This window comes from Ictidomys tridecemlineatus, chromosome 3, assembly GCF_052094955.1.
Source record: "Ictidomys tridecemlineatus isolate mIctTri1 chromosome 3, mIctTri1.hap1, whole genome shotgun sequence".
NCBI classification, from domain to species: Eukaryota; Metazoa; Chordata; class Mammalia; order Rodentia; family Sciuridae; genus Ictidomys; species Ictidomys tridecemlineatus.
Window position 1 is genome coordinate 70,121,380 of NC_135479.1, and position 27,070 is coordinate 70,148,449.

At 35.0% G+C, this 27,070-nt stretch overlaps 1 protein-coding gene across 1 annotated transcript in view; it reads left to right on the forward strand.

Moving 5' to 3' along the window:
- The window catches only part of LOC144375669 (adhesion G-protein coupled receptor V1-like), an 87,469-nt gene that overhangs the window by 54,608 nt on the left and 5,791 nt on the right, over positions 1-27,070 (forward strand). Inside the window, 12 exon segments of the mRNA XM_078041116.1 lie at positions 347-440; positions 2,446-2,524; positions 2,644-2,782; positions 3,370-3,511; positions 6,349-6,611; positions 9,073-9,248; positions 9,992-10,116; positions 11,687-11,844; positions 11,942-12,088; positions 12,416-12,523; positions 20,468-20,732; positions 21,513-21,635. Coding sequence (XP_077897242.1) covers positions 347-440; positions 2,446-2,524; positions 2,644-2,782; positions 3,370-3,511; positions 6,349-6,611; positions 9,073-9,248; positions 9,992-10,116; positions 11,687-11,844; positions 11,942-12,088; positions 12,416-12,523; positions 20,468-20,732; positions 21,513-21,635 — 1,819 coding nt within the window.

A 27,070-nucleotide genomic window follows, 5' to 3' on the forward strand; every position in this document is an offset into this window, starting at 1 on the left:
CTATCCCTCATTCTAAACATTGGATATTATGGAATTTAAAATGTTTTGTTCATATTACATTTAAAATAACCAGGTTTATATATTTATATAATTGGTTTGTGTATTATGTAGGTCTAGGCTGAAAATATATTATTAAGTGGTTTCATACTGTTCAACCTATACAGCTAGGTATAAGTTTAATACTTCTATTTTTTTCCAATTTAGATATTTTCTGCTGCAATTTCATTTTGATACTTTCTGTATACTTTGATTCATATATATTTGTAAGACAACTTAAAAATAGCTTTTGATTTGTAATTCTTTTGAAAGCATAATTAAAGGAATTTAATGGATGTAATTTTTGTAGGATGATACACCTGAACTAGAAGAATATTTCCTGGTGAATTTAACCTATGTGGAACTTATCATGGCCCCTTTAACCTCTTTTCCTCCAAGACTAGGTATGATGGCTCTTTTGTTTGCTTGTTTCATTTTACTTCCTTCCAGTGAAGTAAAGTAACTTCATTTTTAATCAGAAGTGTGTTTGTTCATTTCAACTATGTGAGCTTTTTACATTTATTTTAGAGAGCAGCATTATTGTGGTTTTGGGCTTTGGATAGTATAAACACATTAAGAATTATTATGTGGTGGTCTTTACATTTTACAACTATTTTATAAGCAAATTTGTAATCCTCAAAATAGAATTAGTTCTTGGGAAGGCATTTTATTTTCATGTTTTAAACATTTTAATTAGCTATTTTCATTAGTTCTCCAACTTTCAGGTGATTTTATTTTCTTTTTGGTAAGAGATCTTTTGTTTGTTTGTTGTGTTCTCTGATTCTTTTTTGACCTTTGATCTTTTTCTTTTCATGCTTTAGAAAAGACTCAGTTAATTCATTACAGACTGAAAGGTAAAATTTGAACTTTGGTATAGATTTATGTAGATTCCTTTAAAAAGATGACTTCCCATGTTGGAACAAAACCTCCTGTTTGCAGCTTGAATGTTTTAGTATTAAGGAATTTTGTCTGAAGCCTGTGTGTGTGTGTGATGGCCCACTAGGGGGTGGGGGTGAGTAGCACAGAGGGTGCCCAGCTCCATGGCCCCATCATGAGGGTAGAAAGAATATTGCACCCAGGGGACATTAACCTGGTGAAGAAGAAGCCTGGGCAAGCCCAGTGGCTTGAGGAACAGCATTCCTTATTCACATCAGAGACTCATTGTGACAAGTTTGAGAACACTGAAAGGAAGTAATTAGTTTCCTACATATTATTGTTTGACAAATTTCAGATCTTTTGCAAAAAAATAGAAAAGTGCAATGACTTGGCTGTTCCATAGAGTCTGATTACATGATAAACATTTTTCATACTAAGAAAACTAATAAAATACTTCCTGTTTCTGTGATATTCATATTAGAGGTGGGTTGAGTAGGTGAGTGATGTTCAATGCATTATGATGCTCCTATTTCATATGTTTTCAGTGACAAACTGCTGTTACTTACATCTTCTCATTTTATAGATGAGGGGACTGAGGCTAGAGAAATTAAATAATATGACCAAAATCACACAGCTATGAAATGGCAGGGCTGGGATACTCTGATGGGCACAAATCCTAGTTTTGTATTCTCTCTTGGTTTTATATTCTCTCAATATTGCTCTCTTCAATCTAGAGAGAAGTGCATAAACCCCTACTCCTTTCTCTACCTGTGCAGCTGTCACAGGCAACCTAGACTAAGGAAAAGAGCAAATATTAAAAAAAAAAAAACAACCAACAAACATAAGTAACAGGGTTAGTTAATATTTCAAGACTGAATAGCAGGTATTGGTAACATATTAAGCTTGATGGACAGAGTACAAATAAAAATGATAAGAGAAATTCACTTCAATCTTAGTTTCTTTTTTCATTCTACAAAGTCTTCTTCTTCTTCTCCTTCTCCTTCTCCTTCTCCTTAATAGAAACCTCATCTTTCTTGCTTTCTGGTTTGTGTATCCCTGTCCTTGTGTCTCTTTACCAGACCTGTCTCTGTCTCTGTGCCACTCCTGGCCTGTCCTTCTCTTCTCATTTCTTTTACCTCTTTTTTCTGCCTCTCTACTCCTTCCCATCTGAAACAGTTCTATTACAGAACAGAGATGCCAAGTTTTAAATTTTATTAAAATAATAGGAAAAGCTCCATAACCTTAGTTGCTTATTATTTCATGCTGTTCGTGGTTGATTTAAGTTTTATAAGTCAGTGGCTCTTGTTAGCAAAGTGGTCTTTTTCAGATGTTATTAGCATTGGTGCCTTTGTAGTCTTAAAATCTTTTGAGTAATATCAGCAATATTCATATTAGGAATTATATAATCTCATAGGGACTATCTTTAAATTCTAGATCAAGCATAATAAAATTTTAAAGTTTAATAATAAAACTTTATACAAATTTTATAGTAATAAATTTGTATTCATTTAAATACATCTGCATATTTTTCAGATTCAGAAGGCTTGACTGCACAAATCATTATTGATGCCAATGATGGTGCCCGAGGGATGATCCAATGGCAGCACAGCAGGTGATCCCAAGGCTCTGTGAGCCCTTCTCCAAGCTTCAGATCTTTTACCATCTACCAAATAGAAGTTCAAAATAGGGAAAAAAAAATACTTTCTTTACTTTCTCTTTCTGTTCTTACAGATTTGAAGTAAATGAAACCCTTGAAAGTATAATATTGGTAGCTCACAGGAGTGAAGAGACTCTTGGCCATGTGTCCTTGTTTGTGTACACCCAGAATTTGGAAGCACAGCTGGGGCTGGATTACATCTTCACCCCAGTGGTAGGTCTTAACATCTATCCCAGACGACCTTTATGCATTATTTTAAAATTACTGTTCCCTGAGAATTATAGTTACTTATGTCCTACATAAATTAGTACACTATTATATAACCCAATTCACAGTAAATTAGAACAGATTTTCATGTGGCAAAATAATTTTAGTATTTTAGTAAGTAATATAAATTTAGTCTTATTGTAACAATTATTCTGTGCAGATTAATTTTTCTATTGTAACAATTGATATTGGAGAATACAGATCTTGTGTTAAGAAACTCATATCATTAGATGACCTTCTCAAAGTGTTTCTTATCTTGAAATTTTTATCCTTTATTTCATTGTTTTTAACTTACTGAAACACTTTGTGCTTTAAAAACTTTTTACTTTGTTTCTTAGTAACTTTTTCCCCTTAATCAGATGTTCAGCTTCTTCTTTTCCTCCATAAATTTTACTTTTAAAATAAAACACTGTCAATTTAAATAAATTAAGATAGCTAATTCTTTGTGTTCGCAACTATATTGTTTCATCCCAAACATTTTATAAAAAAAAATGTTTTTTTAAATGATATTATTTCTTTTAACTTTTAACCAGATTCTTCATTTTTCTGATGGAGAAAGACATAAAAATATAGAAATCATGATTCTTGATGATGACATTCCAGAAGGAGATGAAAAATTTCAGCTCATTTTAACAAATCCTTCTCCTGGACTGGAACTGGGGCAACAGACAATAGGTATTTGACAATTTCTTCTCACCTCTTTCTCATGCTGGTTTCCCTAATATAGGGGGAAAGGCAGATTAGAGAGACTTGATGATTTCTACTTAGAATAAAAAAGCATTTTAAATGAGGCATCTTGGAATTTTATGTCAGTGTTTTTGAATGGGTATATTTATGTAAAGAACAAAAAAAGAGTTAGTTGGTACTAAAGATACTATTGAGTCATTTTCTCAATTTAGAATGTTCAAAACATGAACAGAGAGAATGCAGAAAATATGTCTCAAGTGATGGCTATAAAGAAGGAGGAGAAAAAATAGATAAAACAAAATAAAGGGAAAGAAAAAGAATGAAAAAGAGAATTTGACTGTGAGAAGAAAAAAAAGGAGAGAAAGAGAAACAAGTAAAAACAAAACAAAACCAAAATTAACAAGACAAAAACACAGACCCTTAAGGGTCAATTCAAGGAAAAATAAACATGTTTAAAAAATGCTAAAACTGAGATAAAAAAAAATGTATGTATGAATGTATGTATGTATGTATGTCTACCAACGAATCACTCCAGCAAGAATACATACACACATGCACACTTAAAGAATTATCTCCACTTAGGTGTTTCAAAGTGTTGATAAAGGTGGATGTCAGTGCCTATCCTCAACTGTCATTCTGTTTCTTCTTGGGCTATGTATTGAGAGTAAGAGACACAACCTTGGTTGGGGGTTAACTCCTTCCTCTTTTTGTGTTGTTCACTAAACTGCCCACTGGATTGGCCTAACACTGAAGTTGTTTGAAATAGCTTTCAGCTTTCCTGCTTACCATTATAAGATAGGAAGGAATGGGAAGTACTATCAACTGCAGTTTTGTGCAGACAGATAACATTGATGCACTCTGAGTGTGAAGCTTCTGCACAGTCCTAGTAGTGATGTTCTGGTGGCTAGGCTTAGGTCTAATCAGAGCTTAAGGACTTTGTTGAGTATTACCTTCCCTGGAGAACACACATTCCTAGTGAACAGGCTGATGGCAATCGCTGCCAGGATCTCAGGAATCTCCCTAGAATTCTATTTGTAGGACAGGAAAGCCAGTCTTCTCCACGTGTTTCACGTCTCTATAAGTCTTACACACTCTGCTGCCCACAAACATGGCCTTCCCACACTTAGTCCCTAAGTGTATTCACACCCACTTGTTCAGTTTCATGACCTCTTCAGCTGGTCATGTGAGCCACCAGGCTCAAAGGGTTAGTGAGTTTCACTCCCCTCTGTATTTCTTACTTGAATCACCATGGGTACAATATTCTCCGTAACTCTTGCATTTGTGTTCTACTAGGTACACGTTGGGCCACATGATGGGACATTATGGCAGTTCTTGTTTGATCTTACAGGCTTCTGCAGCAGCAAACTGCAAGGTGGCCTCCTCAAGATGACTTCCATGTCAGGTCTTCCCTTGTCAGTTGAGAGAAACAGATTTCACAACAAGCACATTTCAAACAAGAGCCTGTTGTGCAGCCTCTGGATAGCTAAATTATGACTTTTTATCATCCATAGGTTTTTCCATGCCAATAGGTTGTGTCTCTCTCTATATATATTACCCCTCCCCTCTGTGGCCAATCAGTGCTGCTGCTACTGCTGCTGCTGCTGCAACCAAGTTGGCTCCAATGTACTCTTTCTTGTTCTTTGTTCAATGCATCTTCATTTCTATGTTTCTAAGAGACCATGATTGTCTAAAATTGAATTTCAGTGAGTTCCCTCTTTTACCCACCTTGTTGAGAAGCAGTTCTCCTGCTGCTTGAGTGTGGAGTCATGGAGCAACTGGAAATGCAACCTTCCTCTATTCCACTATCTTGAATCTCTTCTAAATTTATATTTCAAACTCTTATCATATGATAATTTTTTTCTTGCATCTTGTTAGTAGACAAGCATTTCATTTAAGGATGAAAGTTCTGGACCTTCTTTTCCATTACCTTTGCCTGATGGATAGCTCCAGGACATGTTGAGCAGTAGCAGTGCTGGCAGTCATCATTATCTTGTTTCTTTCTTTTATTATTATTATTATTATTATTAGTTGTTCAAAACATTACAAAGCTCTTGACATACCATATTTCATACATTTGATTCAAGCGGATTATGAACTCCCAATTTTACCCCAAATACATATTGCAGATTCACATCGGTTACACATCCACTTTTTTACCTACTGCCATACTAGTGTATGTGGTATTCTGCTGCCTTTCCTATCCTCTACTATCCCCCCTCCCTTCCCATCTTTTCTCTCTACCCCATCTACTGTAATTCATTTCTCTCTCTTGTTTTTTCCCCTTTCCCCTCACTTCCTCTTTTATGTAATTTTGTATAACAACGAGAGTCTCCTTCCTTTACCATGCAATTTCCCTTCTCTCTCTCTCTTTCCCTCCCCATTCTCATCCCTGTTTAATGGTGATCTTCTTCTCATGCTCTTCCTCCCTATTCTGTTCTTAGTTGCTCTCCTTATATCAAAGATGACATTTGGCATTTGTTTTTTAGGGATTGGTTAGCTTCTGTTTTTACTGGGAATGTTTTCACTGTTTCATCATTAAATTTGGTCTCTGCTATTGACTTCTGAGAGGTAGCATCACATCAGGTTGACAAACCTACCTTCCATTCTAAGATTGCAGAGTATTTTCATATAATAAAGGAATATGAAATTTTATGTAATGCTTTAAAAATGACACCTCTTTAAAAAAAAAAAGGAAAAGGTACTCTTAAAATGATCACTTGAAGTCGAGAGTTGACCTTCTTTCCAATGAAATATCCACACTCATTTCAGCATTTATAACAGCCCTTCTTATTTTCATTTATCATTGAATATTTTTGTTTTGACAGCTGTAATTACCATCCTTGCTAATGATGATGGCCCTGGAGTTCTATCATTTAACAACAGTGAGCACTTTTTCCTGAGAGAGCCAGCAGCTCTCTATGTTCAGGAAAGCGTTGCAGTCTTGTACATTGTTCGGGAACCTGCACGAGGACTGTTTGGAACTGTGACAGTTCAGTTCATTGTCACAGAAGTGAATTCTTCAACAGAATCCAAGGACCTGACTCGTTCCAAAGGCTATATTGTATTAGAAGAAGGTGTTCGACTCAAGGTACAGTATGCAACTTTAATAAGGATGAACCTTATAACTCTAATATTTACAAAATATTTTTTCCTGCATCCTCAAAAGAAGAAAAAGATATTTCCAACTTAGGTGAGAAATAAAGACATGATTAGATTATTATGTGACAAGTGCTAATGTACTATATAATATGTATAGAGAGCAACTGAAGGAATTTACTATTAATAGAGAAATATGTAAATAATAAAAATACACATATTGTTTTTTATTTTAAATTCCAAACTTATTTAAATGGTATACTTTACTTTATATGTAAAGCATAAGCCAAAAAAAGCTCCTAGCCCCAGTCAGTCATTTCTTTTTGCTATATTTTAATTAAACAGCATGTAACTGCTGCTTCAAACTGTTTGAGAATAGGAATAGTGTTTTAAAGAGAAAAATCTTGGATTTGAGATTAATTATGAATGTGATCTATCCTTACATAAGTTTAGTTTCCCAACTTATTTTTCTATATATTTTCCATTCCTGTATATTGATTTTCTGTTCCTACTAAACTTTATTTTTAAAAATAGAGTTGAAATTTAAATTAGTTCATCGCATTATTTTTAGACATTTTTCAAGCTAGCTAAAATACTGCTTTAAAGAAATATATTTGCAGCCCTTTCCTCTAAACTAATTCATCTAACAATCAAATAACTTTCTCAATTTTAAGTTTTTGTAAAGTTCAACATATTTTTTGTTCATTTTTTAAACGTTCTTCCAAATTTAAAATCTTTGATTTCTTCAAAGACACACTTAAATTGTGAAAAATACAAAAGTTCAAATTTGAAGTATATTAAAATTTGTCATTGCTTTATTCACATTTTTTCTCTTAATAATTTTTTTGTAATTTAAAATATTTAAAATTTTTTTACTGTAATATTTTGTGTCTTTTTCTCAGTGTGTATTTAAGTAAAACTTTTGTTCATTTGGTAAATTAAACATTAGAGAAAATTGGATTAAATATTTTTGGCTCACACAACTGTTTTTGCTCCACGTTTTTATTTTGACATATAAATAGTAAAATGCACCTATTCCAAACATATGGATTAATGATTTTAAACATAGTATACACACATATAATGACCTGTATTAGTCAGCTTTTCATCACTATGAACAAAATACTGAAAAGAACAACTTAGTGGGGAAAGATTTATTTTGGCTTAGCATTTCAGAGGATTCAGTCTATGTCATCGGGCTCCAAGGTAGAATCATCTTGGTGGAAGGGTGGAGTTGAGGAAAGCTGCTCAGCTTATTGCACCTGGGGAAAACAGAAAGCAAGAGGAAAGTGCCAGAGAGAGAACCCAGACCTTTCCAGGACAACCTCTATCCCTTGTGACCCACTTAATACAAGTAATCCATTCAGCCATCAGTGGATTAATCTACTGATGAGATCAGAGCCATCATGATTTATCACTTTCCAAAAAGTCTACCTCTGAGCACATGAGACTTTGGACAACATTTCATATCCAAAACATAATACCTCCACTCAGATTAAAGATATTAACACTACTATTACCCAGATGGTTCTCTTTTGCGTCTTGCCTTTTCAAGAGGAAACCACTTTGTAATGTTTTAATTGACTCATTTTTGCTGATTCTTGAGCTTTGTATAAATAGGGCCTTATAGTATCTATTCTTTTGTGTTTAGCTTCTTTCATGCTTCTTTCATGCTTCTTTTGTGTGGTTGCAGACATCCATAGCTGATCCTTTTTTATTGTTGAATAGAGTTTTATGGAACAGATCACCATTTGTTTATCCATCTTCCTGTTGATGAACATTTGGGTTGTTTCTGATTTGTTCCTACTATGGCTTTTTTGTAATATATATATTTTAATTGTTAATGGACCTTTATTTATTTATATGTGGTGTTGAGAATTCAACCCAGTGCCTCACACATGCTAGGGAAGTGCTACCCCTGAGCCAGAACCCCAGCCCCTCTACCATGGCTTTTTAATGGTGAATCCTAGACTAGAAAGACATGAATTTATATAGCCAGAGCAGGATAAAAAAGTATCCCAAAAAAGGACATGAATTAAATATTTTAATATTTTATTCTGTGTTATTTAGAAATGTCATTTATTTTTTAGACACTTCCATGTAGTGTACCACAGTGTTGAAAATCCCAAAAGTAATAACATGAAAATCCCCAAAGTAGCTATCACATTATGGGGACCATTATTAAATAAAAAAGAGGTGCTGTTTTTTGAAAGACATTATTTTGGTTTCTAAAATGTTTAGTAGGGCCTGGGGATATGGCTCAAGCGGTAGCGCGCTTGCCTGGCATGCGTGCGGCCCGGGTTCAATCCTCAGCACCACATACCAACAAAGATGTTGTGTCTGCCGAAAACTAAAAAATAAATAAGAAAAAAAAATGTTTAGTAAATTTCTCTGTATGTGTTTTGCAAATATATTCTATTCTAGTAACTTTACTTTTTTAATTTTGTTTTCAGGCCCTGCACATTTCTGCTGTATTAGACTCAGAACCAGAAATGGATGAGCATTTTGTTTGCACCTTGTTTAATCCGACAGGAGGTGCTAGACTAGGGGTGCAGGTTCAAACTTTGATAACAGTATTACAAAATCAGGCCCCTTTGGGGCTGTTCAGTATTTCTGCTATTGAAAATAGGTATAATTTATTTATAATAAAATATCACTTCTGAAAATAAGAAAGAAATAATTTTTGACATAAGAAAATGCAAAAGAAAATTGAGGTGTGATTATGTAAAGTGGACTTTTAAAATGAATTCCAGAAGCCAGATCCATAGTCCACAAGCTCTCTTATAACAGAGAACATCAAAGACTTAACCATGGCCTGCTTAATGGTGTCATCAGAATTCTTATTTTCTCGTAGTTCACACTTCTAGGAAAAGGCCTGCATTATTTTGTGATTTTGGAAATAAAAAGCAAGAAAAAATATAAAATATACTTGGTCACTGAATCCAAATACATGACTCTTTAAACATATTAAAATGATTATAGTTATAAAATTTCCTTTGGAAACTGACAGATATTTATCTACAGTATTTTAAGAGATTTAGTTTTATTCCTATACTAAGAATTTCCTGTTTTTTCCTGTCAGATATTTTTGATTTATGTGTGAAAAATTCAAAAAAGACAGTTTTAAAATGTGTAATGTTAAATTACTGATCTTCAGTATTTTCTGATTATGAGTGTTGCATTTGTACTTAAAAAAACTCCATAAATGAATATTTTCAAGCACCCATTTGTCTTGAAAATATTCATGTATCAAATTTGTGCATGTCATTTGGGTTGTATAAATGTAGAAGCATATTAAGCATATGCTGGTAATGTTACATATATTTTAAATATGTAGAAATTATATTCTTTTTTTGTTTTCTACAATTTCAGAGACACTTCTATAGATATTGAAGAAACCAACAGAATGGTATATTTAAATGTGTCGTGTACTAATGACATTAATTTAGCTGTGAGTGTGCAGTGGGAGACGATATCTGAAACAGCCTTTGGCATGAGTATGTTTAGTTTTTTATGAGAACAAAATGCTGTAACTCAGAAATGTTGCGTGTATAAGATTTACATTATTTCCATGAATTATAACTTATGGATTTATTAAAAATGGGAAACAGATATTTAATTTTATTACTATATCCAAGAATATTTATTGAGTGCCTAGGCATGGTACTGAGCTCATGGAGCTTAGAATTTAAGGTGTACCAAAATAAATAATTAAAAATCAATGTGGAGGAATCAATTATGCAAAGAACTGGGTTGGAGGAACCTGGGAGACAAGAGGGGGAAGCTTTAGAGGCAGGAAACTCAGACATAAAAGGACATGTCATAATTGAAGAACCTCAGTGAATAGGGAGTACAGAAATAGGGGAGATGCAGAGATCATTGAAGAACTTGAGAAATATTTTATGGATGTCAATCTTTTATCCCAGAGTTAATGGAAAACCTTTGAGTGGTTTAGGCATGGGGAAGATGGTATGGTATGATCATGTTTGCATTTTTAAGTGTTATTCATAGGACCGTATAAAGAATTGGTTGGTATAGCAGAGAAGAGAGGATGCATGGAGATGAGTAAAAGGGCAACAGATGATGGAAGTTTAGGGAAGGTGATGAACTGGGTGCAAGGGTGAGGCTGAGACCCAGATGACTCCTAGTTCCTCAGCTTGTGTGGTAGGATAGAGTGTCTTGCCACTGACTAAGAGATATGTGAAAGAAGGCTAGGTGTTGTTTTGGCGAGGGAATTAAAATAAATCTGTTTTAGCACATGTTAAGTTTGAGTTCCTTTTGAGAAGGCGTTTATACTCAAAGGAAGGTCTCTGCTGCAAGATAGACTTAGGGATCTGACATGTGTTACTGTTTTTAAAGTCATGGACATTGACTTAACAATCTGAGAAGAGGAGCTCTAGACAGAGAAGGCAAGAAGACCCAGCCTGAAAATTGAAAAGCATCAGATTGAATGGCTAGGGATAGCAGAGTGATCTCACGAAGGGGATTTGGAGACCTGGTGAGAAATACAGGAGAAAACAGTAGATTGCAAATACTAGAAGAGTGTGTTAAAGGGTGGGAGATGGGCTGGGGCTATTGCTCAATGTCAGAGTGCTTGCCTAGCATGCCCAGGGTCCTGAGTCCAAACCCCAGTTCTGGAAAAAAGAAAAGAAAGAAATAAAACATGTTTTAGCATATTTTCCTTTAAAATTACAGTTAGCAAGTATTTATATTTAAATAGACCTTGGGAAAGTTCATATGGCTATAGAGTGAAGTATTAGTACTCCTTTTGTTATCCATAATTGTTATTTTAAGTTACTATTTTTAAGTTTTCTAGCCTCTTTCTTTCTCTCTCTGTCTCTGTCTCTGTCTCTATCTCTCTCTCCCCTCCCTCCCTCCCTCTCTCTCTCTCTCTCTCTCTCTCTCTCTCTCTCTCTCTCTCTCTCTCACACACACACACACACACACACACACCATAGGGAATTCATTTGTATTGAAGTCATTAGTCTCAATGTTTAAATAACAAATTAGAGAAGATAAGTTTGAGAAGGAATTATGCACTGGTAAATAATGATTCATGTTTTTTAGGGGGAATGGATGTTGTCTTTTCCATATTTAAAAGTTTTTTGGACAAGCCAGTTTCTGGCTGGTGTTTCTTTACTTTGGAAGATTCAGTATATGGTATAATGTTAAGAAAATCATCATTTACTATTTACCAATGGCAAGGGATTTTTATTCCAGTAAAGGTAAACATTGCTTATTTTTTTCCATAGTGCACAAAATAAAATATACAAGTAAATGTGAGTTATGAATTAACTGTTTTTTGTAATTCTCATTTTCTAGGATTTAAAGATACAAAATCCTAAAACTTGTGAGGCCTTTAAGATTGGTCTTTCCCCCTACTTTGTAATTACTCATAAAGAAAGAAATGAAGAGAAGTCTTCTGTTAACAGTGTGTATACCTTCACATCTGGATTCCAGTTATTCCTGGTAAAAACAAAATCTTCATTTTATATTGCTTTACCTAAAAGAAATTCAGATTTGTAAGACTGATCTAAATGGATGACAATGTATATTCTATGTTAATGAGTAACAGGACTTTTTGCAAGTTGATACAAATTGTAGCATGTATCTTAACCTGGGGCTATTTTTGTTGGCTTGAAATGATGTATGCTTATGATATATGCATACCTAGTGATCAGAATAGTTTTAAACATCGAGTCTTAAACATCAAATACTAACTCATTAGTATAATATTTAGTGCCTTTCTGAGTTAAACTCTAAATTTTTATTCCCACTTTTCTGTCTTCCTTGCAGGTGCAAACAATCATTATTTCTGAGAGTTCCCAAGTAAGATATTTTACTTCAGACAGTCAAGATTATTTAATTGTTGCAAGTCAAAGAGAGGATTCCGAATTAACTCAGGTTTGATCTTTGAAAATGAAGATCTCCCCAACTTTTAAAAAAATACTGTAATTGAAAGTTATGAGGTAGGGTCTAGAGATTTGGTATAAAAGAAAACCATAGTTTGTGGTAAAGTAGTAAAGGAGAATATGAATATTGATTGGTCCCAATTAACTTTTAAACAACAGTTATGAATATTATATGTTCTTCAAGAGCCAAAGCAAATGTAATCATAAACATGAACATTTAATCAGAATTTAATTGAGTTGGAAAACATTATGGAGAAAAATCACACAGCTAGACAGATGGTATCACTAAAAATTCATGATTAACATTGCCAATTGGGCACTCAGCATCACCCCAGAAATTTCACATTTTTCTAGCACACTACATCTTATAATCTCCTTAATGCTTAATTGATAATTTTTGTCTCTCGTGCTTCTGTACATGCTTCTTATCGCCTCATTTTCAACTAATGACCTCAGTGAAATGAAAGTCACTGGAGGGAGATTACTTATTTTCCCAACACCAAATTCAAAATCCCACTTAAAAGCCAGTGTTGCCCCTCCCTCCTGCTGCAGTGGAGGAGTGTCCTTCTGGAGAAGCCCTTCCTTTCACATGGCTGCCCCTCAGCCTTCATAAGGTTTTGTTATTCCCTCCATAGCTGGCATTTCTTTCTCCACGAAATTATTACAGTTGGCATAAATAGTTGAGAATTGTTCAGTTTACAACAAAATCCCTTGATCTCTTCCCTTTCTAATTTCTTTTTTTTTCATTTATTGTCTCTCCTTTGTGGTAGGACGTTGTGAGAGAAGTGTCAGCTAGCTTTGTGTACTTCTCATGCTCACCCATGGCGACTGGGTTGCCAAATCCAGTGGATATGTTTATCACTGTCATATACAACTTCCCACCAGCATGAGACTTAGTCATCCCCAAATCTCAACCCCCTCTACTCTTGCTTTATGATACCACAAGGCTTTCCTTCTTAAGAACTCTGCTCAGTCTCCATTGCTGGTTCCTCCTCCCTTTTCTGAATCAATATGTCTTAGAGTATTCCATAATTCAGTTTTAGTTCATATTTCTTCTTTCTTTTCACCTACTCTGGGAAATTTCATCAGTTCTGTAGCTCTTCATAGGAACATTAGGCTAGCTTTACATATCAGCTATAGGCTAATGTCTTTCAAATCATATCTACAACCTTTCCTTTGTAGTCCAGACTTGAATGTCTAACTGCCTATTGATGCATCCACTTAAATATATTTTAGGAGTGTGTTATAATGTATATCAAACTGAACTGTAATTAATTTTCTCTATGAAACTTGTGTTTGAGTATTTGCTTTTATCTTGGGAAATAGTAACCTCAGAAATGCAAGTGCTCAAGGGAGAATTCTGTGATATATTTTGTTGAATTACCCCCTTTTTTTTCTTTCACATCTAATTGATCATTAAGTGTTTTTGAATCTGTGTCTACATAATATTTTTGAGTATAGACATTTCTTTCCACCTCAGCTCATCTCTGTCTAAGCCTAGTTCTTATCTTTTCTTACCTGAACTGCTAGTCTCCAAGCTAGTCTCTGAAGTTCTCTGATCTCCTCAGATTCATTCTCTATTGGTAGCGGGAGTAATCTTTTAAAAATATTGATTCATGTTACTCATTTTAAAAATTTAGTGATTCCCAATGATAATAAATTTAGCATTAGTTAGTATGCTATATATGTAGGATAACCATATTTCTTCTAGCCCAGGATAGCACTGGATCATGCCATGTCCTTGTATAATTATTATTAATATTTCAATCTCTAAAGAACCCCTACATGAATGGTAATTGTATGGTCACCCAAGAAAGGATACTTCATGACCTCCCCTTTCCTGTCTTGACTGTTCAACCTCTTAGCACTGTCAGCTTCCTGGGCTAGTTTTTATTCAGAGCACCATAACCATCTGTATCTTAGAAACTGTCATGTCATTCCTTCTATCTTCATTCCCCTAATACATACATTTCTTTCATCATATCATCCTGACTTTTGGCTTCAGTACCAGTTTTAATTTATGGTTATCATTTGTTCAGTTATTGCTATGTGAGTTTTTGCCTTTTCCTCATCGTTAATAAGAGTGATAAAGGAGGAGGTCAGTGTACCCAGGCTCCTAGATTAATGCTTGTCTCAAAAGTCCTAACTGTTTTCTGCATAATTATTATTTTTTCTTTTTAAAATTAGAGCTTTATAGTTATACATAGTAGTTGCATTCATCCTGAAAAACTCATACATGCATGGAAATCTATTTTAGTTCATGGTATCCATTTTTCCCTCCTCTTTTTCCCTTCCATCCTCCTTCCCCTCTCCATCCCTTTCCTCCACTCTGCTAGACTTCCTTTCACTTGTCTATTATTTAATATATAATTCATTTGTATTATCCTTTCCTTTCCTCCTTTTTTCCGTATTTTACTCTAGCTTCTGCATATAAACTTTGAGTTTCTGAGTTTGGCTAATTTCACTTAACATGATATTTTCCATTTTCATCCATTTACCAGCAAGTGCCATCATTTCATTCTTTTTTATGGCTGAGTAAAACTCCATTGTGTGTGTGTGTATGTATCATAATTGTGATACATATTAAGAATATATATATATATATATATATATATATATATATATATATATATATATATATTCCATTCTATTCCAGTCATCTATTTATTGGCATCTGGGTTGATTCCATAAGTTACCTATTGAAATTTTGCTGCTATACACTTTGAGATGGCTATATCCCTGCAGTGTGTCAATCTTATGTCTCTCTGGAAAAATACCAAGGAGTGGGAGAGCTAGGTCATAGGGTGGTTCCATCTCTAGGTTTTTGAGGAATCTCCATACTGCTCTTCAGAGTTGTTTAGTAGTCACACCAACCATGTTCAAGGATACCTTTCCCCCCCAACATCGCCAGCAATTATTATTCATATTCTTGAGCAGTGCCATTCTAACTGGGTTTAGATTACATTGTATTGTAATTTTGATTTATATTTTCCTGATAGCTGTTGAACATTTTTTTCGTATATTTGTTGGCCATTTGTGTTTCATCTTTTGAGAAGTTTCTGTTTAGATCTTTTGCCCATTTATTGATTGCATTATTATTCTTATTATTATTATATTTGGTGCTAAGTTTTTTTTTAATCTTCTGGATATTAATCCCCTATCAGAAGAATAGCTGGCCAAGATTCTTTTCCTTTCTGTCATCTCTCTCTTCATATTCTTAATTGTTTCCTTTGCTGTAGACAAGCTTTTTAGTTTTATGGCATTCATTTATTCTTCATTTTATTTTTTGCACTTTGGGGGTCTTGTCAGCATCTATATGATGGACTATGGAGCCTATGTTTTCTTCTAGTAGTTGTAAAGTTTTTGGTCTAATTCCCAAGTCTTTGATCCATGTTGATTTGGATTTGTATAGGGTGAAATAGAGGGGTCTGATTCATTTTTCTATACATAGCTATCCAGTTATCCTAGCACCATTTGTTAAAAAGGCTGTCTTTTGTCTGTCTAAAATATAGTTTTGACAGATTTTTTAAATGTCAGATGGCTGTAAGTATGTGGATTTGTCTCTGCATCTTCTATTCTGTTTTATTTGTTTTCATGTCTATTTTGATGCCAATACCATGCTGGTTTTGGTACTATAGCTCTGAAATATAATTTCAGATCAGGTATTGTGATACCTCCTGCTTCTCTTCTCTTGCTTAGTATTGCTTTGGCTATTTTGTTTCTCTTATTATTCCAAATGAATTTAAGAATTGTTTTTTTCTAATTTTGTGAAAAATATCATTGTTATTTAAATGAGATTGCTTTGAATCTCTATATTGCTTTTGGTACTGTGGCCATTTTGACAATATTGATTCTGTCTATTCAAGAACATGGGATGTCTTTCTATTTGATAAGGTCTTATTCTGTTTTTTTCTTCAATGTGCTATAATTTTCATTGCTGAGTTCCTTTACCTTCTTTTTTAGATTAACTCTTTAACACTTTTTTGGATATTATTATAAATGGGATGGTTTTCTTCATTTCTTCCTCAGCTGAATTATGGTTAGAGTGTAAGAAAGCTATTGATTTATGAGTGGTGATCTTGTATTCTCCTTCTTTGCTAAACTTATTTATAAGCTCTAGAAGTGGTCTAGTGGAGTTTTTTTAGGTCTTCTAGATATAGGATCATATCATTGGCAAACAAATAGTTTGATGTCTTTTTTCCCTATTTGTATACCTTTCATTTCCTTTTGTTGCCTGATTGCTCTGGCTAATGTTTTGAGGACTATATTGAATAGGAGTGGTGAGAGTGGACAGCCTTGTGTTATTCCTGTTTTTAAAGGAAATGCTTTTAGTGTTTCTCCACTGAGTATGATGTTGGCTTTGAGTTTGTCATAAATGGCCTTTATGATGATTAGGTAAGTTCTTTTGATTCCTAGATTCTCCAGCATTTATTCATGTGAATTGGTGTTGAGTTTTATCAAAGGCCTTTTCTGCATGTATTGAGATGACCAAATGATTTTTGTCCTTAATTCTGTTAAAGGATTAATTGCATTTATTGATTTGCCTATGTTGAAACAACTTTGTATTCCTGGAATGAAACCCACTTGATCATGGTGTATTGTCTTTTCTGATGTGTTTTTAAATGGTGTTTGCTAAAATTTTATTAAGAAATTTTGCATCTAGTTTATCAGGGATATTATTCTGTAGTTTTCTTTCCTTGATGCATCTTATCTGGTTTTGGCATCAGGGTTATACCAGCTTCTAAAAATGTATTTAGGAGTGTTCCCTCTCTTTTAATTGCATGGAATAATTTGAGAAAGAGTGTTAGTTCTTTTTGAAAGATCTAGTAGAATTCAGTTGAGAATCCATCAGGTCCTGGGTTTTCCTTTTTTGAAAGGCTTTTAATTACTGTTTCAGTTTCATTAGTTAGTATTGGTCTATTTAGGTTTTCTACATCTTTCTGATTCAATTTGAGTAGGTCCATATGTGTCTAGAAATTTGTCAGTGTCTTTAAGATTTTCCAGCTTATTGGAGTACAAATTTTCAAAACAGGTTTTGATAACTCTCTGGATTTCAAAAGGGTCTTTGCTGGTATTTCCTTTTTTGCTGGTATTTCCTTTGCTTCTTCTCACTCTTTCTTTTGGTTAGTTTGGCTAAGTGCTAATCTTATTTATCTTGTTCCTTTCTATTGTTTTCTTATTCTCAGCTTTATTGATTTTGGCTCTGAACTTAATTATTTCCTGTATTCTACTAGTTTTAGGGTTAGATTGTTCATCTTTTTCTAAGGCCTTGAGGTGAAGCATAAGCATATTTATTTGACAATACTTTAATTTTATAATGGTGCTATAATTCTCCTCTTACAACTATTTTAATACTGTCCCAGAGATTCTGATCTATTGTATCTTTTTATCTTTTTTCCTAAGAATTTCTTAATTTCTATTCTTATTTCTTCTTTGATATTTTCTTCATTTAAGAGAGTATTGTTCAATCTCCATCTTTTTTGTGGTTTCTATTATTTTTCTTGCTTTGATTCTAGTTTCATTCCATTATTATCTGATAGGATACATGGGATATGTTGATTTTTTTTTTTTTGGTATTTGCTAAGATTTGTTTCATGGCCTAGAATATGGTCTATTTTGGAAAAAATTTTGTGTGCAGTGGAGAAGATAAATTCCGCTGTTATAGGGTGGAATATTCTATAGATGTACATTTGATCCATTTGATTTATAATATTGTTTATGATGCACACATGGAAATAATTTTTAATACTTTTTTATAACTTTATTGAATTGTTTACTGTGGTGCTGAGGATCAAACCCACTGCCTCACCCATGCTAGGCAAGTGCTCTACCACTGAGCTACAGCCCTAGCCCCAGAAAGAATTTTTAAAAATTGTAATGAAGAATGAATAGTGAAGGACACTTCTCCATTGAATTAGACAAAGTAATTGATGACATTGGGTGGTTTTTGTGTATGTCAACAGTCTTTCTTTTCAATTCTTCTGAGTTGTATACAGATAGAGAGAGCAAAGGGTGGGGTTGTTTAGTCCTTCCTGGTTTTGTGTTGCTCTCTGAGCTGCCACTTGGAACAGCCTAAGATTGAAGCTGTTTGATGTAGTATGTAAGACTCAGCTTCCCTTCTCACTAGTATGAGGTGGGGTGAGTTAGGACAAACTATCAGCTGGTGTTTTGTCCATCTGGACCAGTTTGGTGCACTCCCAAGGAACTGCCTCTGCAGCATCCTGTGAGGGAAGTTCCAGCAGGTAGGGCTGAGGTCTCATTAGGCCTCCTGGGCTTTGTTGGTTGGGGCTTCTTTGGAAAGACTAGATGGACACACTTCTAGATTAGACAATAGCCAATGTCATCTGCAGGTCTGGTTCTCAAGACCCTCCCAAAAATCCAATCATGGGACAGGGGGTTGCTGATCCTTTACTCACTGCTGCTCAAGAGCACTGTCTTCTCTGGTCTAGTCCTTTAGTGTGTTCACCATGCCAGCTCAGACTTCAGCTGGTCACATGAGCTGCCTGAGACAAAGGACAAGTGAATTTGGCTCCCTTTGCTCTGGGTGTAGTCACTGTTTTACTCACTTTCCATCTGGCCCAGCCTAGGTCCCCAGAAAGCTGTGTGCAGGACATTGTGACTTGCCTTATCTCTCCGTAACCATTTGAAATATAGAGCGTGCTTTTCAAGCATTAGCATGCAGTACAGCCTCTGGATCAGTTAAGAATAGGTAGCATTTTTGATCTCAGGTTTCTCTCTATGAAGACTGTGTTCTGTTCCCTCTGTCTGTGGTGACTCTGCATAGGTGGTGGGGCTGCCAGGTCTGCTCCAATGTATTCCTTCTTGTTCAGTTACTGTACCCAAATTCCTGAATCCCTGAGCCACTTCAGTGTCTAATGTTAAATTTTATTGAAATTCCTCTTTTACCCACCTTGTTAAGAAGCTGTACACCTGTTGCTTTGGTTCCAGGCCACTGTTGTGGGGTTCACACACAGAGACATGACACCAAGGTGGTTAATAAGAGTAATGTTTATTTTGTGCCAGGACAGACTGGGTGGATTTTCATCCAAAAGCCAAGCCCCTATTGCAGCAGGGATTTGCCTTATATAGCTACTACTAGTCTCCCTTTCCCCTGTTACATATTAGCTCCTTTGCTCCCCTATATGGAAAAATACACTTCATGTGGTTATTCTATAAGGAAATTTTGACAGAGCTGCACAGGCCCACTGGAGGTGTTGGCAGAGTTGCACATGTGCCCTGAGTGTTAGCAGAGTGGCGTTTGCATGCTCAGTGTGCCACACTGCCTTTCTTTGTTCTGGGGAACACATGCAAACCTGGTTACTAAAGGTGCCACATTTTTCAACAGAGTTGCATGTGCACACATCTACTAGCTGTGCTGTGCCTCTTGTCTTTGTTTGAAGAGGGCTCCTACCACACCAGGATACAGCTTAAGAAGTAGCTTTCCTTTACTTCGTTATCTTCTGTCTCCTCCACTATCTTCCATCTCCTGAATAAGTATAATTTGTTGTGAAAGTGCTCAAATTATATAGGAAACCAGATCGATTATACACTTTCTTTTAATTTTAAATATTATGAACACTTACCCTGAAGCCTTGTATGTATTGCCACCATGAGGATGAAAATAGTTTAGGCATTTCTCTATATGCTGTTGATCAAGACGTTGGAAATGATGTGCAGCAGCATCAGAAGATCTTGTACTCACTTCTAAGATTTATTTTCAAATAATTTCTCTTTCATTTATTCTGCATGCATGTGTGTACACACAGAGAGATAAAAAAGGGGAGAAGGCATTAGGCTTGGTACTTTCCCACTTAATAAAAGTATCATCCTAACTAAATAAAAGGATACAGGAGAATAGACATGTGACATTGGCTAAATTCTTCCTAGTGCTAAATTCCTAGTCATGAAGGTTTTTATATTTGAACATTTCCTACAGGTCTTCAGATGGAATGGACAGAGCTTTGCATTGCAACAGAATCTTCCTGTCCGGGGTGTTTTGACCATGGCCTTATTCAACAGAGGCAACTCTTGGTTCTTAGCAATTTCCCAGGCTAATGTCAGGCTACACGTCCTTTTATTCAGATGGTCTGGCAGCACATTTATTTACTTTGAAGAAGTGCCAGTGAGTGGAACGACACAAATTGAAGCTTTGTCTTCAGGAGATGATATTTACTTAATTTTTGCCAAAAATACCTTTTTAGGTAAGATGACATGGTGGTTATAATGCAACTATAGTTATTACCCAAATCGTCTAGCCTTCATAATGTTTGTTTTATATGAAAATGCTCTTGTAACAATTTTTTAGGTAATCCATTGACTATTTCTTGAGGGATAATGTTAATTATCAGGTATAAATGCAATTTGAGGAAAAATAATCATTATTCCAGTACTCTTGTAGTGCCCTGAACCACCAATTTAAAGTTATGTTAAAATAAAATAAGGGGTGGTTGGGTAGAATAGAATGATCTATGAAGATTTCATAGACAAGTGCAAACAGGTAACTTTTTATCTGAATATGTTTGGGGTGTCATGAATAATTTATAGTACTAATAAAAAGTGTTCAGCAACTTTTGACAATATTGTTTCAAAAATGTTTTCTAAATAAGAATATGATTTCTTTTTCTTACCAAAAATTTAGATAAAATTTCAACAATGTTAAAAAAAAGAAAATATTTTGCTTCTTTTCTTTCTTTATGGTTGGGTCATGGACAATAGCTAACTAACTAACTAACTAACTAACTAACTATATATATATATATATATATTTACCACACAAAGTATATATATATACTTTGTGTGGTAAATGCAAAGACGTTTGAAACAGTATCTAAAAAGTTATGGTTTTGTTGAACTAAATGGATTCATATGAAATTTGTTTCTTAAATTAGAATTACCATTTTTTTATAGTCTTACTAGGCAATTTTGCCATTTTCTTTCTGTAACTTTTACTTCAAGATTTGATTATTACTCTATTGTTGTAGGAGATCAGAATTCCATTGATATTTTCCTCTGAGAGATAGGACAGTCTTCTTTCAGATATTTCCAATCCCTGGATTTTCCTACCGTTAACAGAATTCATTCCTTCACACCAGCCTCTGGAATAGGTGAGGACTTTTCAACTGCTAACTAGTCATCCTAAAGGCAGTGTGAAACAGGATTATTTGAATCTCATTGAATTAGACATAAAATTGTCACATTCCAGAGCCTGGGTATTTTAAAAAGAGTGTAAAATCAATATCTGTACAACAATCTTTCCAGAAGTCCTAGAATTTCAAAAGGCTCCTTGAGAATAAGTGACTAAAATATAGGGGAAAATGTTAATGAAGAAGAAAGATAGGATACTTCTTTTGTCTCTTGTCTCTTTTATTTAGAGAAAATGAAAATGACATTAAATATATATATATATATATATATATATATATATATATATTTAAATATGAAAGTATATATAAGAAGAGAGGAAACATTAGCATTTAAGGATTTTTTGAAAAGTCAGAAAGTTGGATATATGTGTAGTATATCTGCTGTCTGGAGGAATCACTTGGGCAGGCTGTAGAGAAAGAGAAGCAGCTGAGTCCAGTTGCCATGTGAGCTGGTCAGGTTGCCTTTAGGGAAGGTGTCAACAGTACAGGGACAACACAAAATTGGTGAATCTTCATGTATGCTGCTGAGATGCCCAGAGGAACTTGGAAGCCAAGCCCAAGGGGCTACACAGGCTAGTCCAAATGAATCACAGTCCTGCTGTTGGATTGAGACATACCAATTCCATATGAATGAAACAGCACACTTTTACTAATTAAATATTATATGTAAGTCATTGTTATGTAGATATGAAGAATTCCCTAACTTCATAGTCTTAATGTCTGAGTAGAGAAGCAATAAAAATATGAAGACACTATTGAATAATGGATAGAGAGATTGTTAGAGGGTTGGATTTCAGAGATATTGATTTTTGAGGATAATCTAACTCACAAAAGTTAAAACGTATAAAGTAAAGCATATTGAGAACACTGGAGGATTTGGTGCAAATATAGGAGACAGTCTATATTTGCAGTTTTTCTCTTAGGTGCCTGACTGCTTTTTTCTCTGTTAGGCTTTGTGACTGTCACCCTAAGTCACCTCAACACTGACCAGGAATCACAGCTTATTTACCTCTCATTTCATACACACACACACACACACACACACACACACACACACGTCACTGCATCTCGTTTTCGTGTTTTCCACTTCTTCCTCCTCAGCTCTGCCTCCATGATATATTCTCCTAGACCCCACTACTCTCCATCTGGACTGTGGCATGGCTTTCAGGTCTCTAGACTTGTCTTCATTCTGCTGTCAAAACCCTGTGCCTGCCTGTTTTCTCCTTATCCCCTCCTCAGATTATCTCTTTACATTGTCCACACACTGATGCAAGTCCTGTGTTGCTGCACTCTCTTATGATATACAGCTTGATTGATTTTCGTGTTTGCTTAGTATGGATTTGCTGAATAAATTATGTTTCTTTCATCATATACTTGTTTGTCTTTTGTCAGTTGTCCCTTAATTTTATGCCTTTTAATTTTTGCTTCTCTTATACCTCAAGTTTTCAAGTGGCTTAACTGTGTCTATTTGAGGCACTTATTATTATTGAAAATAGTTGTCTAATAAATTAAGGATGAAGTGTGCTGCGTGAATGAGCCATTAATTAAAGTTATAGAATTGCCTTTAAAGATTTTTAAAAAATATAATAGGCAAAGTTTCTAAAAGAATTTGTGGGAAATTCTGCCAGAGGTTTATTAAGGGACCCATTGTGAGGTCTCTTTATTTCTTTTGTTTCTGTGACTTGAGGTTGTGGAAGTATGAAAAGATTGTAGGTAATTATTCAGAGAGGCTTATTATAGATCCCCTGAAAGCTGAAATTATGCATTAAAGAATGTTCGGGGGCTTTCTTATTTTGTATGTGTCAAATATTTTATTAAAAATATTAGATTGCTGCCATGACTGTGAGGATCACATATTTTATTCTGATTAATGACTTGACAGAGATCATTGGGTAGTGATTGAGTTCTTTATATGGAAGGGGAAGAATTAATATAACAAAGACTGCAAGGACATATAAACTCATATTCCCCTTTACCCTTCTCTTCTTTATTAGTTAATAGATGTATTTTACATGCCAATTATGTGCCAAGCACAGAGGTAGAACCTAGGGAAACAAGGGTAAGCAAAATTATATAGTCTGTCCTTATCCTGAAGAAGTTTAGCACATAGTAGGGAAGAGAGACATCATATGTAGCACACAATTTTCTATCCATAAACAAATAAAAAGAATGGAATATTGTACTTTCATAATACAAAATGGGGAAAAACTGACCTGGTCTAAAGAAAGAACCAGAAAACTTTCTTAGTGAAGAATTATTTAGCTGAGAACTATAGGTTGAGTAAGAGTTCATGAGACAAAGAATTGAGCATGAGATGGGCTCCAGGCAAAGGCAGCAGCATGTACAGAGGTCAGGTGGTGATGGTGAGTGGTGCTTTGAGGGAAGGACCAGGAAGACCAGTGTGACCCAAAACAGGCAGGGAGGAGACAGTAGTGTGGGGTGTAACCAAAGATTAAACAGATAAATCATATGGGGACTTGAAAGAGTTTTGTCTTCTAGAAGTATTGGGGTACTTTTTATGAGAAGGTTATGAAGAAATATAGGGAGACAAGTTAGAGAGAGAGGGATGGGGAGAGAGGGAGGGAGGGAGGGAGGGAGGGAGAGAGAGAGAGAGAGAGAGAGAGAGAGAGAGAGAGAGAGAGAGAGTTTGTTTTAAAGGGGAGCTTTTTACTGTCATGGTAGAAAAACTTAGAGGCTACTAAGAAAAAGTATTTGAAGACACACTCTGGAGACACATACTTTAGACTAGAGCTAGCTTGGAAAGTGGTAGGTGATGCAGGTGGAAAATAGGTTGGTGATGCAGGTGGAAAATAAGTTGGTGATGCAGGTGGAGTAGATTGATTCAGATATCTCATGAGTGAAATCCGTAAGAGTTGATGGTCAGCAAGATGTTTGGGGTAGGTGAGAGAGAGGTTGTCAATAGCCTTCATTTCTGCAGGTAATGGAAACATGATACAACAACTATCACGGAGGTGACATGTGGGAGGACTGCGCCTTTCTGGGACAAAGATAATGAATTTGGTTGGGATATGTTGAGTTTGAGATGCCTTTGAGTAAATATTATTGGTTGGAGTTTAGAAGAGAATCCTTAGTCACAGATAAACAATGGAAGTCACTAAGTACAGAGGATCATTTTAGTATAGGCTGATATAGAATGGTTTAGAAAGAGACTATGTAGTATGAGAAAAAGAACTCAAAATGAACCTTGTTGAACTCCACTTTTTTAAAGGGCTGGTAAGGGATTCAGAACATAAGGAAATCTATAGCCTTTAAAGACTGAATGTTTATTATGTTCCAGGGCCTAGTTAGCATCCCCCCCCTTTTAAATCTCACTTAAACCTCAAAGCTCTGGATACTGCTTGGAAGGCCCCTTAACCCTCATTTCTTAGTCCCCCAACTGTTAGCTTCACCAAAACTATGACCTCTGGACATCATCCTTTTTGGAAATCATCTGGAATAGATGGTTGCTCTCTTCATCTCTGTTTAGTCTTCATGAGAAGTCCAGGACACATGGAGGTGAAGGGACTTTCATCCTCATTTGGTCTGTACATCCTGTAGATCACACAAACCCTGATGTCTAGGCCAGATGCCCTGTCCCACCTCCCTTAACTCCCCACATGCTCCCATAAGGCCCTGTGGAACAGACAGACTGTTATCTCAGACCTTCCTCAAAATCTTTCCTTCTCCTTACGCTGGAACTCAGTTCTCTCCTGATGTTGCTGCTTCCTCTGTAGCTCTTCCTGGCCACACTGTCTCTTACTGTCTTCATTCTTAAAGTCTCACATCTGTAAATGTTAAGAATACTTACTTTCTACCATTCAGTACTCAAACTTTTCTTTATCTACACTTCTTAAACTGTCTTATCTGGTTGCCTTTCTTTGAGATAACTTCTGCTTTTTTTATTGTTTTGCTAAATGGAAGAAGAGTATGAGTACTAGTTACACTTCCATGTCCCAGAGTAGAGATGTAAGATTTTTTGTTATCAATTCTCTGACCCAATTTCCTGCTTTTGAAATGTTATAAATGTTTACTTTCTGAGGAAATACTCATTATATATATATATATATATATATATATATATATATATATATATATATATATATATATAGTCCTTGACTTGAAATGGCTGTGCTTAGGATTTTCCATTTTTGACTTGATGATGGTGTGAAAGTGATATATATTCAGTCAAATCCATACTGTATATTTTGAAATTTGACCTTTTCCAAGGCTAGTGATATGCAGCATGATTGCAATGCTGGGCAGCAGCAAGGAGTGCAGCTTCCAGTTGGCCCCATAATCACGGTGCAAACAGCAGAGATTGCTCTGTGTGGTGTACTGTAGTCAACTAGTTATATGAGACATTCAATATTCAATTATAAAATAGACTCTGTGTTAGATGATTTTGCCCAACTGGAGGCTTTTTCTGAGCACATTTAAAGCAGGTTAATTTAAGCTGTGATGTTCAGTGGGTTAACAGTATTGAGTGCATTTTGACTGATGCTATTCTCTGCTTATTATGGATTTATCAGGACATAATTTCATTACAAGTTGAAGAGTATCTGTAAGTAGATTTGAGCACCCATATTTTTAATGTGAACATCTCATTATCAACTTGTTTCCTATTCATACCAATCCAATTGAGAAGTGAATAGGGAATATCTATGAAGGTGGAGAACCAAAATCAGTGGTGCTCGGATCACTCTAGTTTTGATCTTGGTTGAGACTGTGTCAGCTAAATTTGAGAGCTTTCAGATCCATTTGAGTTTTATTTTTTCTGAATATCTCCAGTTTTATAAAGCTTTATGCAAAATATATGGATAGTTAAAGATTCATGTGTATTAATAAGACTTTTCTTAGTCTTTTACACAACATTTACAAACTATAATAGTACTTAAATTAATTGCTGTAAACAAATATGGTCAGTAGTTCTTGATATGTAGGAGTAAGGATATGGGGTTTGCCACTATAACTTATGGGCTAACAGTTTAGAAGACCCTCATGATTTCTGGTCTCATGTGCTATTTTAACACTCAATCAGTTTTATTTGGGAGTTTATGTTCCATTGAGTTTCTCTAAGTGCTGGAATTTGGATGTTTCTACATGGACCCCCTACCCACCTTGGCCAGTATTAAGCCTCAAGATTGTTTAGTATTATATACAACATGTATGCCCTCTTCCTTCCCAACTTCTGTAGATACAAATGTGTGCTATTGCTTTGAATTTAATAAAAATACACTTTTCTGATAACATTTCAAAAAGCATTGGCAGAATATACTTTAGGAGTCATGAATTTGTTCATACACTTTGGCCTAATAACCTTGAATAATTTATCTATTGAAATAATAAAAATTCTGTCTTTACTTAATATTGGAAATGAAATGTAAAACAACAGATAG